General features: G+C 36.8%; 1 protein-coding gene across 3 annotated transcripts; it reads right to left on the bottom strand.

The window, feature by feature from the left end:
- Positions 1 to 1,777: 1,777 nt before the first annotated feature.
- LOC120729360 lies at positions 1,778 to 12,968 on the bottom strand. 3 transcript variants are annotated; one of them, XM_040024887.1, is made up of 8 exons: positions 12,678 to 12,968; positions 11,703 to 11,795; positions 10,752 to 10,820; positions 10,526 to 10,634; positions 5,508 to 6,550; positions 4,016 to 4,171; positions 3,845 to 3,934; positions 1,778 to 2,845 (listed from the first exon to the last, which is right to left on the bottom strand). In XM_040024887.1, exons 5-8 carry the CDS (start codon positions 5,799 to 5,801, stop codon positions 2,534 to 2,536), a joined length of 852 nt encoding a protein of 283 aa, XP_039880821.1. In that variant the 5' UTR covers positions 5,802 to 6,550; positions 10,526 to 10,634; positions 10,752 to 10,820; positions 11,703 to 11,795; positions 12,678 to 12,968; the 3' UTR covers positions 1,778 to 2,533. The 3 variants fall into 3 exon arrangements, with proteins under 3 accessions (XP_039880821.1, XP_039880822.1, XP_039880824.1); XM_040024888.1 differs by having other exon boundaries at positions 10,595 to 10,634; XM_040024890.1 differs by lacking the exons at positions 10,752 to 10,820; positions 11,703 to 11,795; positions 12,678 to 12,968 and having other exon boundaries at positions 10,526 to 10,685.

Here is a 12,968-nt window from a genome sequence, read left to right as displayed (position 1 = left end):
TAATGAATGTCACAGAGGCACATTTGTAAACACTAAGTAGAAACCAGCGGAGTGATACGCCTGCTGTTGTCAGGCCTGCAGGTTTGTCCCTGTGCTCTTCTGTCTTTTGGTGGACAAACTTGTTTTTACTGGCACACATCATTTGTGGAGCATCTTATTGCAACACCTGATTGTTCTCTCATTTTAGTTTTAGTAATGTTTTTAAATGGTTGTAGAAAATGAAAAAACAGCAGGTGTATTGGCTGCATTTGTAGATAAATAGTTGTTTATGTTTACAAAATGTACGATTTATATTTGCATTTAAAGTTATAAACATTTACCCAACATGTCTGTGTTTTTTACAGTAAAAATACTACTAGGATTTTAGGTTCTTTGTGTGATTTCAGATCAGTAATAGTTATATTAATAGTAACACTAATGCAGTATGTCAGTGAAAAACAACTAAATTCAGTTGAGCTGGAAAGATACCAAACAAGGCAACGGGGAAACTTAAGTTAGACTTGTGCTTGTAAATGAAGCGCCCCATGTTGTGTAGCTTTATACTTATTGGGCTACATATTTATTTATTATACAGGCTATAACGTACATAACATCTGTGGTGGCAGATTTCTTTCTCATGTATTAATCACATACTTAATCACATCACATTAGTTATAGTAATATCACTTTCTCACTGTACCATAGTAAGAGCACTCCTGTCACTAGTTTACATGCATGTGGAAAGTTACCACAGTGAGGCCGTTGTAATGGGAGACGTTAAACAGATAGTGAGACTCCTTCTGCTTATCAGGGATGTAACTCTTTAGGTGACGGCCAAGCAGAAAACAAGGTCATAATTCTCTCTGTGAGGGAGGAGCTATAGCCCCCCTGAGAGGGGCAACATGTGAGAGTCTGTGGATGTTCTTTGTGTGTCTGTATATAAGATGTAAGGGCGGTGCCACAGAGATGGTCCTGGTGTTTCACTGGGATGCTCTCTCCACATTGCAATGTGTTTATTAAACCCACTTCAAATCAAGCTCACTGGGTGTGTTGCAGGTTATTGTTAAATTTTCCACGACACATCAAAACTCACATGTTTTATGTAACTAAAGTGTGTAATCATGTGGGCTACAGACAATAATTAAGTTATAGACTATATTTATATGAAAAACGTGCATACTTACTGCATTTGAATCATTTTAGCCATATGTAACCACACTGAAAAAAATAATCAGTGTGATAAACATAAAAAAATCATTGTAAGCGGTTGCACGCAATTAAGTTATGTATTGTCAATCTTATTTTTTCATGTTATAAATGCACACAAATTTATTGTAACATGAACATGATTTTTTCGTGTTATAAATGCACACAAATCTTTTGTAATATGAACATGATTTTTTCATGTTGTTTGTATCCTTTTCAATCATGTCAAATATTTATAGAAACTACTTATTTATCAGACATTAACTGGTTATGTAAAATGTAAAGAGTTCTTTTATGTTAATTGTATTTGACTACCATGTGTTAGATTGACAAGATAATTTTATGCTATATACACATATGTACACACACACACACACACACACACACACACACACACACACTGTATGTACTGTATAGTTTTCTTTCAATCAAACCAACAAGCAAAACATTTTTTAACAATGACCTGTATTTTTCAAAACAGTATACAATTGGAAGTTGTAACAGCAGTTCAGATTATACATGAGTCATCTGAATGCATCTCTTCCAAAATGTACCAAACACAAACAACAACAAAGGTGAGAATTCCTCGGGTAATTTTTTTTAATTTTTTTAAAATGTAAGAGCCGTAAGGCACTATGGCAACAGGAATGCAAATATTAAAATGTGACGAAGAAAAGCTTGAAAATAACATTTTCACCCACAAACACAAAACCAAGAGCCCTAAAATGTGATTCGTTTTGGCTTCCTTCTATAAGTGAAACGAATCACAATAACTTATACTAACAAACAAAACAAAACAGTGGTTGGACATCACAACATAACCAAAGTTACTGTAACCATGTCCAATGAACTTAAAAATTGTATGCTTTCTAAACAGCTGCTTCAATTACCTCAGGCTTTTGACCTGAGAGCAGTTACCAGCTTCAAAATGACTTTGGTGATGGCAATGATGCAACGATCATTTTACAATTGAATGGTACTGAGTTGGCAATTACATGCAATGTCAGTGGCAATACACCTTGATTGAAAATTGTTGTGTAGAAGCAGAAAGTGTGGCACACTCAGCCTCAATGTGATGAGAAATACAAACAAACCAAGAAGACAAGAAAAAAAAAACACTAGAGTACAAACTATTCCTCAAAAGAGTATGGCTTGAAAAATGAACATTGAATGCTATAGTAATGATGTCCCCAAAGTTAAAAGTGAAAGTTGCTCCTACCAGTAAAAACCTATAAAATTGTGAGAAAGATCAGTTTCACTATATACTGTAAGTTTACCAGTGTTGGCAAAAAAGAATCAATGGAACATATTCAGAGAGGTAGACATATTATTTCCATGTCATAACTGTTCACTCGTACAGTCTGTTCTTGAGAACCTGTGCCTTCTTTGAAAGGCTGTTCCCTTCGAGCTCCATAAACAGTTTCTGGAATATCTCGAAGGTATACTTCAGTTCTGGTGGGTAGGTCAGGTTCAAAGTGTACATTAATCCAAATAGCATAGCAGCTGCTAGGGCACAGTTGTCCAAATCCTGCAAGACTCTCTGGCCTTCCAGGACTATCCCAATGTCCTCAGGGCTGTCACTGGCATCTCTTGATTTGATGATATAGATTCCCATGGTTGTTTCCTCAATAGATTGTTGGATAACTCCTTCATCTGTGGCCTGGAAAATACACATTCCCAAAATTTAATTCAACAGAACACTGGTCATTGCAAAGAAGCAGAATACTGTCAGAGAATGAAGAAGTGTTCAACTATGAACACCTCATCATTCTCTGAAGAGGTGTTCAGAGAACACGTGGTCCTAATGCATGTAGAAGGAAAAAAAAAAGGTAAAACACCTAAACATAATATCTTCTCTAACCCATATAGACAATTCTCTGCATCTCTTTCTTGGTTAAGGTGACATTCAACCCATTTATTAGTAGATAACTACATTTTGCCATGGTTTAGAAAGGACGCTGAATAAAGCAGTATTTTTTTACAAAGTGAATGACACAAAACAAGCTTGTCGATTTAGTCTGGTTTTTGGTTATTATGCTAATTTTGTCAAAAGCAATAACCGTTGACATACTAGCATCTGAACTGTGCTAAACTATGATCCAAAACAAAGACGTTAGCTGGATCCAAGTATTTCATGAATATTGTTTTTATAAACTCTTCCAGGCCATACAGTATATTGTCTAATAAATAAGGTGGCCCCAATATTTATTAAATGTGTCCATTAAAAAGTGAAAGTGTGGCATGTCAGCATGTAGATAAAACAAGGTTTCATAGCTAAATATAGTCTAATCCTTTTCAGATATGTCTATTCATTTTAGAATAAAAAAAAGACATACAAACTGGGGGCCGCCAGTGGTATCCCCCAGTCACCAGTCGATACACCTGTGGCACAATTTTGAAAATCTTAGATCATTTTCAAAATCCAAGAGGTCAATGTCACTGAGATTCAAAATGTTTTTACTAGCTGCACCAATGGGATAAATTTGACAATCCGACATGACTTTGTTGTTCAGTTGTCCACGCGTCATTGTGGCAATAAAAGCCTTTTTCAGCCAAGGGGTAAGAGATTTTAGATTTTTACGTTTTGGGAAGGGGGGTTTAGTTCATGAAGCAACCACATTTATTTTCAATAAAAATGACCTTCTATAATAACACTTACCACATGTTCTGTCATTAAATTGCTGGGGTCTTCATTGAGGTACACGCAGAGCCCCTTGATAATACATTCACGCACAAGATCAACATCATCCTGGCAAAGGGTGACAAGCAGCATTTTGTTAAAATTATTATTTTCTCTAAACTGTAGACACAAATTAAAATTCTTTCTTACCTGGGCCATGGGTTCCAGAATATTCTGCAGTCTTCTTCCTATGTGTCCTCCTCGCTTTTTAAACACCTTTATAAATTTGTCCGATAGTACATCTATTTGCGAGAGAAATCGGGACTGCAGTGGCATGGTGGTAATCCGCCTAAACTCTGCATTTATCTAAAAAGAGAAGTTGACACATAAAAATACAGTCACGAACTCAAATGTAACAAGGTCACATTTACAAAAACTTTTTTTTCTCTCATATTACTAATTTTTAGCTATGCATCCCACTCACTTTTGTGGTGAAATGGACTGATTTTTATATAGTGCTTTTCTACTCTCCCAGAGTACTCAAAGCGCTGTATACAACATGCCGCATTCATCCAATCACATCAATTCACACAAACACTATTTTCTAAGTTTTTTAGTGCTTCCTAACTACCATTCATACTCCGATGAACGCATCAGAGAGCAATTGGGGTTAGTATCTCTTGTAGCCGAAGGATACTTGGCATGCAGACTTGAGGAGCCAGGGATCAAACCACTAAGCTTCTGATCAGTATATGGCCTGCTCTACCTCCTGAGCTAAAGCCTACAACAAGAACAATGTCACAGGCCACACAGATTGACAACCCTCCATCAGTAGAGCTTAATTTCGATAGGCTTCCAGAAGAAAAAAAGTTACACAACTGCTCGTGTTAGAAGTGGCTTATAACCACTGATTGTATATAAAAAGAGAATGATGTCACCACTTGTTAATTTCTAATTTGAAGTCTTAAGCTGTGCGTTTCCACAGTTGCCCTTCCAGCTTTCTTTTAAATAGCATGTCATTAGCACAGTGTAGATCTGCCAATGGAACCAAGAGACACTGTACCCTCATTAGTTAATCAAAAATATTTAGCCAATGAGCATATACTAGTCCACTGTCCTTTTCCGTATTAATGGGTACAATGAACACCATGTCATAATGGTAAATGGTAAATGGCCTGTATTTATATAGCGCTTTACTATTCCCTAAGGACCCCAAAGCGCTTTACATATCCAGTCATCCACCCATCCACACACACATTCACACACTGGTGATGGCAGCTACATTGTAGCCACAGCCACCCTGGGGCGCACTGACAGAGGCGAGGCTGCCGGACACTGGCGCCACTGGGCCCTCTGACCACCACCAGTAGGCAATGGGTGAAGTGTCTTGCCCAAGGACACAACGACCGAGACTGTCCAAGCCGGGCAGTGAAACTAGCAACTTAGACCACAAACACTCAGGAACCATAAACCATGTTTACTGAGGTCAAAGATAAAGTCAGCAGACCTAGAAACCATTTCTATCTTTTATATACAGTGTATGCTTCAGGTGCTATAATCAATAACAAAAAATCTTTATAATTCAAAATGACTTCTGACATTTTCCACAAACCTGGCAAAGAACATAAATGTTGTCAATGTTCTATTACAGGATACCATTAAAACACAATGATCTTCACAAAAGAATTCACAAATGACATACCTCGCTAACTTCAAAGAGTGCTGGCCATCTTTCCTGGAAGTCGCTGATCATGGGTGTGTCACAAACTACTTCACGTCTCCTATATGCAAATGTTTTCTCCATTTTCATTCTCACCACCTCCCGGTTGTTTGTCTTCTTCACATCTAAAAGAAGCTCCACTCTCACAGTCTCAAGGCTATCTTCAGATTCTCCAACCGGATAGGGGGGACAATAGTTTACTTCAGACCGCCGTGGTCTTTTAATGGCAAAAGCAGCACTTGAATTGCCCCCTGGTTTCTGTGTCACAGAGTTCATAACCACCTCAGGGCATCCTAACTTTCTCAATTGAGTGCGGTAACTTGCCAGTTTATTCTTTAAGCTAGCTTTCCATCCAGCATATCCTGTGAGGGAGCCCCTCTCAGTGAGACAAGGATGTTTTGAGATGAGGGCCTCACCAACTGTGTTAAAGTCTTTATCAGTGACATAAACTTTGTATCTGACAATTTCTTGAATGAGGCCTTCAAGAATTTGTGACTTCAGTTTAGGATCTGGAGTAAGCAATGTGCCCTTTTCTTTGTATGCTGCATTGCCTCACTCAAGTTTTAGCTCTGCATCAAAGGCAAACTCAGGAACACAGAAAACGCTTGGCCACAATGCCCTAGAGGTTGATGAGCAGGATGCCTCAGATTCTGGTGATGAGAGTATGTCTGTATCAACACATCCACTGGACCGGGAGGTGGAATCATCCAGACCAAAACTGCATGAAGCATCAGCTTCATCAGCCTCAGCAGACTGTGTAGCTAAGCCTTCAGCCAGGGAAGTCATTCTGATTGTTCCCCTATCTTGTATTTCATCCATTGAAGTAAGGTTCATGAACTCATTCCCAAATAGTGGATCCATGAACTGAAGCCGGAAGTTGCTATTATTGAGGCCACACTGTCTTTGCACTTCTTCAATAAGTTCAATAACGGATCCTGGAAGTCCACAGTGAAAAGTCAGCCTCTGACTGCTGTTGTCTCCCAAAATCACTTTGAGAATTGCCGGGGCCATTGTATATCCTTAATCTGCGAAATAGATGGAAAATAACACTATACTTTAAAAAAAAATGTGAAATGATCAATCACAAAAACACGTCTGAATAATTAAATCTCAAACTTAAAAATTACATAACAGATAATTAAAAGATTGATAAGCTGCCCACAAGAAAATTAACAATTTAAATTGGAAAAAATAGAAAAATCAAAAGTAGCCCCCCAAAAAATAAACATAATGTCTGCATATCCAGTGTTTAACAAACTTATTACCACAACTTACCACAAGCCCCCCCCCCCCCCCCCCAAAAGAAAGAAAAACGAAATATTTTAGAATTAAAAGTTTAGAAGTCCTTTTCCTTTTCAGTGCATTACCAACATTTTAACATTAAGAACAGGAGTGAGGAGTTTAAAACTGAAGTCATCCTTTTATACGCAAATGTGAGCTGGCATACTAGACTTCTCTGAGAAATCAGAAATTAATCAAGAACAATCGACCACTAAAATCAATTTTACTGTTCAGGATTGGTACTTAACTGAAATTTCACAGCAAAAGCTCAAAATCTTATCAAGTATATTTGTCTTTTTTCTAGTCAAAATAATCTCATCACACTTAAAATAATACACATTCAGCTACAGAGTAACATTTCAGTGAGATATAGTAACTTGTTTTTAGACAGTGCATCTAAAAACTGAAGAATTTTCACCTAATACAAGTTATTTTTGCTTGAAATAAATTTTAAAAATCTGCCAAGTGAACAAGTGAAAATTCTCCAGTTTCAAGATGCACTGATGATTTTTTTTGACTAGAAATAAGACAAATATACTTTGACCATTACAGAAACATAAACAGGAAGCACATAGAGTGCAAACCTCCGCCAAGCCAGCTCACTCTCTGGGTAGAAGAGATCAGAGAGCCAAAGAAATTTGATATTTAGAATCCCTGTATGACTATATTTTGTAAATATAACCAATGGCAGTAAGAAACATAGTTTTAAATAGCTCTAGATAACATTACTGTCACTTTGACCTTTAGAAAAATCTGTTGAGCTTGAAGGAGAGGTCAGAGGTCGAAAGTGACATAATACTTAAAAAAAAAAGTTAAATGATACAATCTATGTTTACAATAAAAACTACACTTGTAATAATCTGTTTCTAAGTTAAAAGACTTTTTGTGAATTTTCCACCATTAAATCCTTAAGTTGACCTTGAAGACATCACTTCCTTGGCTGTGGTAATAATTTTGGTAATTACCAATACTGTTAATATAGGGCAGATCTACATTAAACCTTACATTGGGTGGTCAAACAAATGTGTTAAGCACTGCACATTATCTGTCTTGTAGCCCTATATCCAAACAAAAACAAAAAGTGCAGTCAAGTAAGAACAAAACTGCAAACTAATCAAAACTCCTAATCAACCAACCTTTTATGATGATATGTCTTTTTAAGGTCACCATTCGGATTGGGCCAATCATGTAATCAGCCAACGGATAAGTGTCACAGAGTTCACTCAGTGCTAGAAGCTTGATTTCTCTTGAAGGGGACATGCTTAATTCAAAGGCTCTGTAGTGTTCATTGTACCACCCACACAACACTTTGACAATGAGAAACAGGTTCTCATTAATAACACACATCTGAATAATTTCGGCAAACTCTGGTAATCCGGATGTTGAACCATGAGTAACTATCATCCCTTCACTGTAGGTTATGCCAATAACTGACACGTTTTTGGCCAGATATACTTCACATGTACCAGGGTGTTTTGACCTAATAGCTTGACAAACTTCCTCTTTCAGTAGATCAACTGGAACTGGGGACGCATGATGTGCATCTAGGTTGCATTTACCATATGACGGTGAGCTGATGTGGAAAGAAATCATCAGCTGATGTTTTGAAGCCAAAGTCAAAGGTACATTTTTATAGCAACTGGTGTGTTTGACAATTTGCTTAAAAAAAACGATGTTTGGCTTCAAATCGCATTGTCCATACTGCTGAAAGAGGGCCAAAATACCTTATCATCTGAGGATAGTGCTCAAGAAAGTGATGCTTTGGTAGAAGTCTGACACAGGGAAACAGCTCTTGGTACCTTTGTCTGTGTTCAACTATTTTGCTTTCAAGATATGAGATGGACTCATCAGTATGTACAAGGGCAACAACTAACTCAACAATATCTTTTAAAACCATTAATACAACCCATGCTGGCTCATTTTCTGGCACACGATGTCCTATTAAAAATGGGAGCAACCTCAGCAAATTCCAGTTTTCATGGGCATTGCCTCCAATTGTTTTCAGACCCAAGAGTCTCTTTGGCACAACATGTGGCTTGTTTGTTTTGTCTGACCATTTATAGGGGAATGACAATATAGCTTTATTTAGCTCATCTATTGTAAAAATCTTCTTGGATATCAGTGATGCTAAGCAATGAGCCACCTCTACTGGCACAATACCCTCAAATAAGTCGTGAGCAATGTCAGGGGGAAAACCAGAGACTACATGAAAATGTGACAATCGTTTTTGCAAAAACACAATCTTGTTTAACCCCCAAGTACTGTGTGCTGTTCTCAGAGGCTTTTTTAACATGTTCTGCATGAACTGCTTTATTTCGGAGGCCAAAAAAACCTGAAGCAACACTGTGAGAATTACTATCACAACGTTTTGCTGTGCAAAACCGACAGAAGTAATCACCAGAAAAATTTTCAACAAAGCCAGCAATGCTGTGTGCTCCCAAATTATCAGCCAAAATGCTATTGCAAAGTACCTTTAAGAGATTTCCCTAACAAAGCAATATACACACCATGGTCCTCCAAACTTTTAAGATCTTCCACAAGAGGTTCCAAAACTTTGTCATAACCATATGCTCTAACATCATCACTTTTACAAAGCACAGCAAGATAAATAGATGATAAAGCAGAGTGACAGCCTGGGGGCAGGTTTGCTAGTATCCAATAAACACCAAAAAGCTTGTGCTTCTTTTGAGACGTCCCTAGGGGATTGCAGGTCTCAAAATCATCTACATACAAACAAAGTGATATACGCAACTCATCAGCATTCAAGAAACAATTGTTTTTGAAATGATAACCATCTTTAACAGACGTGTATTCATAAGATGGGTCAACTTCAGTTTCGTCCTTTCCTCTATGACTTTCAAGTACCTTATCAAGAATTGCTTTTCTATTTAAAAGTTGCTGTAATGATTGTAACAGTGGGACATACTGAAAGGTGCGCTTCTTTTTTTGATCAAGTATGTAGGTAACTGGTTCCACAACACCAAACGTTTCCCTGTAAAATTGTTTACGTTGATATGTGGTGCTAAGAGGGCCTCCTTTTCCTATTGCTTTTTGAAGAGGGTCAGATAAACAAACTGCTGCAAGGATTTCTTCAACTACAGAGTCTTCAACTTGAAGATGGTGACGGCTAAAGATGTCAGTTATGAAGTCTCTAGATACTGGGACTGATGCAGCGCTTTTTAAATGGTAAAGTTCTTGTAAAAATTCATCAATAGCTGTACCTGGCACATGTACTAAACACTCCAACTTCAGTAAGGCTGCTGCAAGCTGCTGCTCTATTGCATTTGGCAGGGCTTCATCTTGATCACTGCAATCTACCAATATACAATTTGAATCCTCCTCGACAAATTCCTCACACTTTTCATCAGGAAATGATGACAGAGATGCTACTGTAGATTTCTTCACAGTACCTGGTTTAAAATCTGCAAGGTTATGGGGTGTATGTCTGCGACTCTTGTGAGATTTAAAGGTTCCATAAATACAAGTCTGAAAACTGCAACCAACAAACATGCAAGAAACATTTTCATTTTTCTTTAGATGTGAGTTGATATGAAGAAAGTACTCCCTTTCATTTGCCAAGTTCTTGCAGGAACATAAGTGACAACTAAATATAGATAACTCTTTCAATGTCTGACTGTCTTGTGAAGAATGCACTCTACTTTGATGTACATGTAAGGCGTTCCATGTCTTAAATGTGCATGGGCATTTTGAATACGTACATGGATAACGGGAAGTACGTCCAAAGTGTGGATGTTTGAGTTTGTAATGATTAAGTAGCTCCAATCTACCTTTAACTGATACTGAGCACCCTTTACACTGCCACATTCACTGGAGAAGGAGGAGAGGGAGAGAGACAGATTCATTAACATTTGCAATGCAATTTAGTAGAGCTTAAATGCACTTAAACCCCTTAAGTACTGCCCTATTTATAGTTCAAACACTTACCACTCCTACAGAGCCTTTAGGGACACTCAGGACAGAGGTAAATTTTGTTTCACAGGCAGAATACAATATCTAGAAAATATAAAATTTTGCATCAATTATAAAAACATTTAGCATCTATTAAAGATGTAGACAAACTGTTCAACATAGTTCTATGTGTGTTTTAAAAATAAACTAATCATGGTTATTAATTATACATTAAAGTAATTTTCCATCTGATTAAAGCATTACAGATATATGGTAAATTACTACGCACCTTTATCTGAAAAAATAAAATAAAACATTCCATGTGGCAACCCAAACCTAATCCAAAAACTTAAAACTAAGTACAATGTTGATAACTGGAATATTACACATCTGTATCCTACCACCAAAATTCTCTTTCAGTAATACTTAGTTACAAAATTTAATTTGATCTTTCTGCAAAATAAAATTTACAAAAAGTAAGATAACATATGCAAATCTTCACTAACAAACGAAATATTATTACAACATTAACTTTAATACCACTACAGAACAGCACTAGATAATTGCTCTGAAGTGACAACAATCTGCCTCTCAGCAGGGACAAGCACCAGATATCTGTAAAGAAAAAGTCAATACATTTCAAATAATTATATTGTCACAATGACCCAGAAAAAACAAAAAACTTACAATTTCTCTGGCACTAATGACTACTACAGGCCCTTCATACCTTTCTTTTTTTTGTAAAACATTTTTACTAACACCAGTTAACTAAATGCACACAAGTTTGTTGGAAAAGATGTTAACACGCATAATACTGCCCTGCAGCTTAAGCTAGCATTATCGTCATTTAATTTGAGGAATAATTCTTATTTTCCATTATGTTGCTCAACAGTAGTATATACGAAAAACTACCTCGGTAAAAATTCACACATCTGATAGATTTTATCTTCATTTCCTCTCGAAAATTTAGTTTTAAGTTTAATTTACCTCGACAAAGTAGAGCTCTGCGCTAAACGTACGCCTCCCACGAAGAGAAGAAATGGCGGACACCACGGTCAATCTTCCCTCGCAGAACACACCCTATAGGGGCGGGGTTTCAACAGAAAACATAACTATTTTCGATTATTTTAATTGAATTATTTTAAAAAGACTGAACAGTCTTTTAAAAACAAGTGAAAAGTGTGAGACTGAATTATGTTTAGATCAAAATATAAATGATTCATGTAGAATATGTGAAGCGCATATTTGCAAATGTAACAACCTCACAATAGCATGAAGCTTACATTAGCTTGAAGCTAGAGGTTGTCATTTTAGTTAATTTTATTTCTGGGCTTACCAACAGGACACGCAACATTTAGATAACTGTTACACTGAATCTTAAGTCTGTATTGAGTGTTCTCGCTGCTGGCTGCAGAAGCAACATCATCCTATCAGCATGTTTATTGGGGCTGTGGCTATGTGCTGGTAATGTCACCGCTGACACACTATCAACAGAGCAGCCATATTAATAATAATAAAACAGATTTTAGAAAAATATATTGAACTAAAGCTACAGAAAAGCAAACATCCATAAATATGACCTTACATGAGCACGAATTTATTTTATTTTGTGGCAGAAGACAGTCGTATCCCTGCCCTATTAGCTTGTTTAATGGTTAAGCCACTGCAGTTACCACCACTTAGTACAGACACTGATGCAACTTTGTAATACTCAGTAAATTTAGGCTGAAAAAATATATAAATCTTATTTCCCATTATATTTGATTATTACTAATTTATTTATCACACATTTATCACATAATTTCGGTTACCACTAGCTAACTGGAGCCTTACGTTGGCCTTTCATGGTTTTTGATAAACAACCCACATACCAGAAAAATAACATTACACCAGTAAAAGTCCACATAACTAAAGGGTCTACACTCTTTCTCACTGGTGTTTTAGCTTTAAATTCTTATTTACCTTCAAGTGAAGAACTCCAGACGGTTTTCAGTTTCCAAAGCGAGAGACAAAAATGGCGGACGGTGCAGGCAATTTTTCCTCCTGAACATTTTCAGTGGGTGGAGCTTCAGGAGAAAATATCACTGCTTTGTTTCTTTCCAACATGATTTAGTCTAATACACTGAACATCCTTAAAGAATATGTGAAAATGAAAAGACTAAATTATGTTGAGATGAGAAATTGAAATTAGTCAAGCTGGATATATGAAATCCTTATATGCAAATTCAACAACCAGCCTATTGCATTTTTTTC

The sequence above is a fragment of the Simochromis diagramma genome, unplaced genomic scaffold, assembly GCF_900408965.1.
Source record: "Simochromis diagramma unplaced genomic scaffold, fSimDia1.1 OVJJ01000295.1, whole genome shotgun sequence".
Lineage (NCBI taxonomy): Eukaryota > Metazoa > Chordata > Actinopteri > Cichliformes > Cichlidae > Simochromis > Simochromis diagramma.
This window is presented reverse-complemented; position numbering and strand designations above follow the sequence as displayed.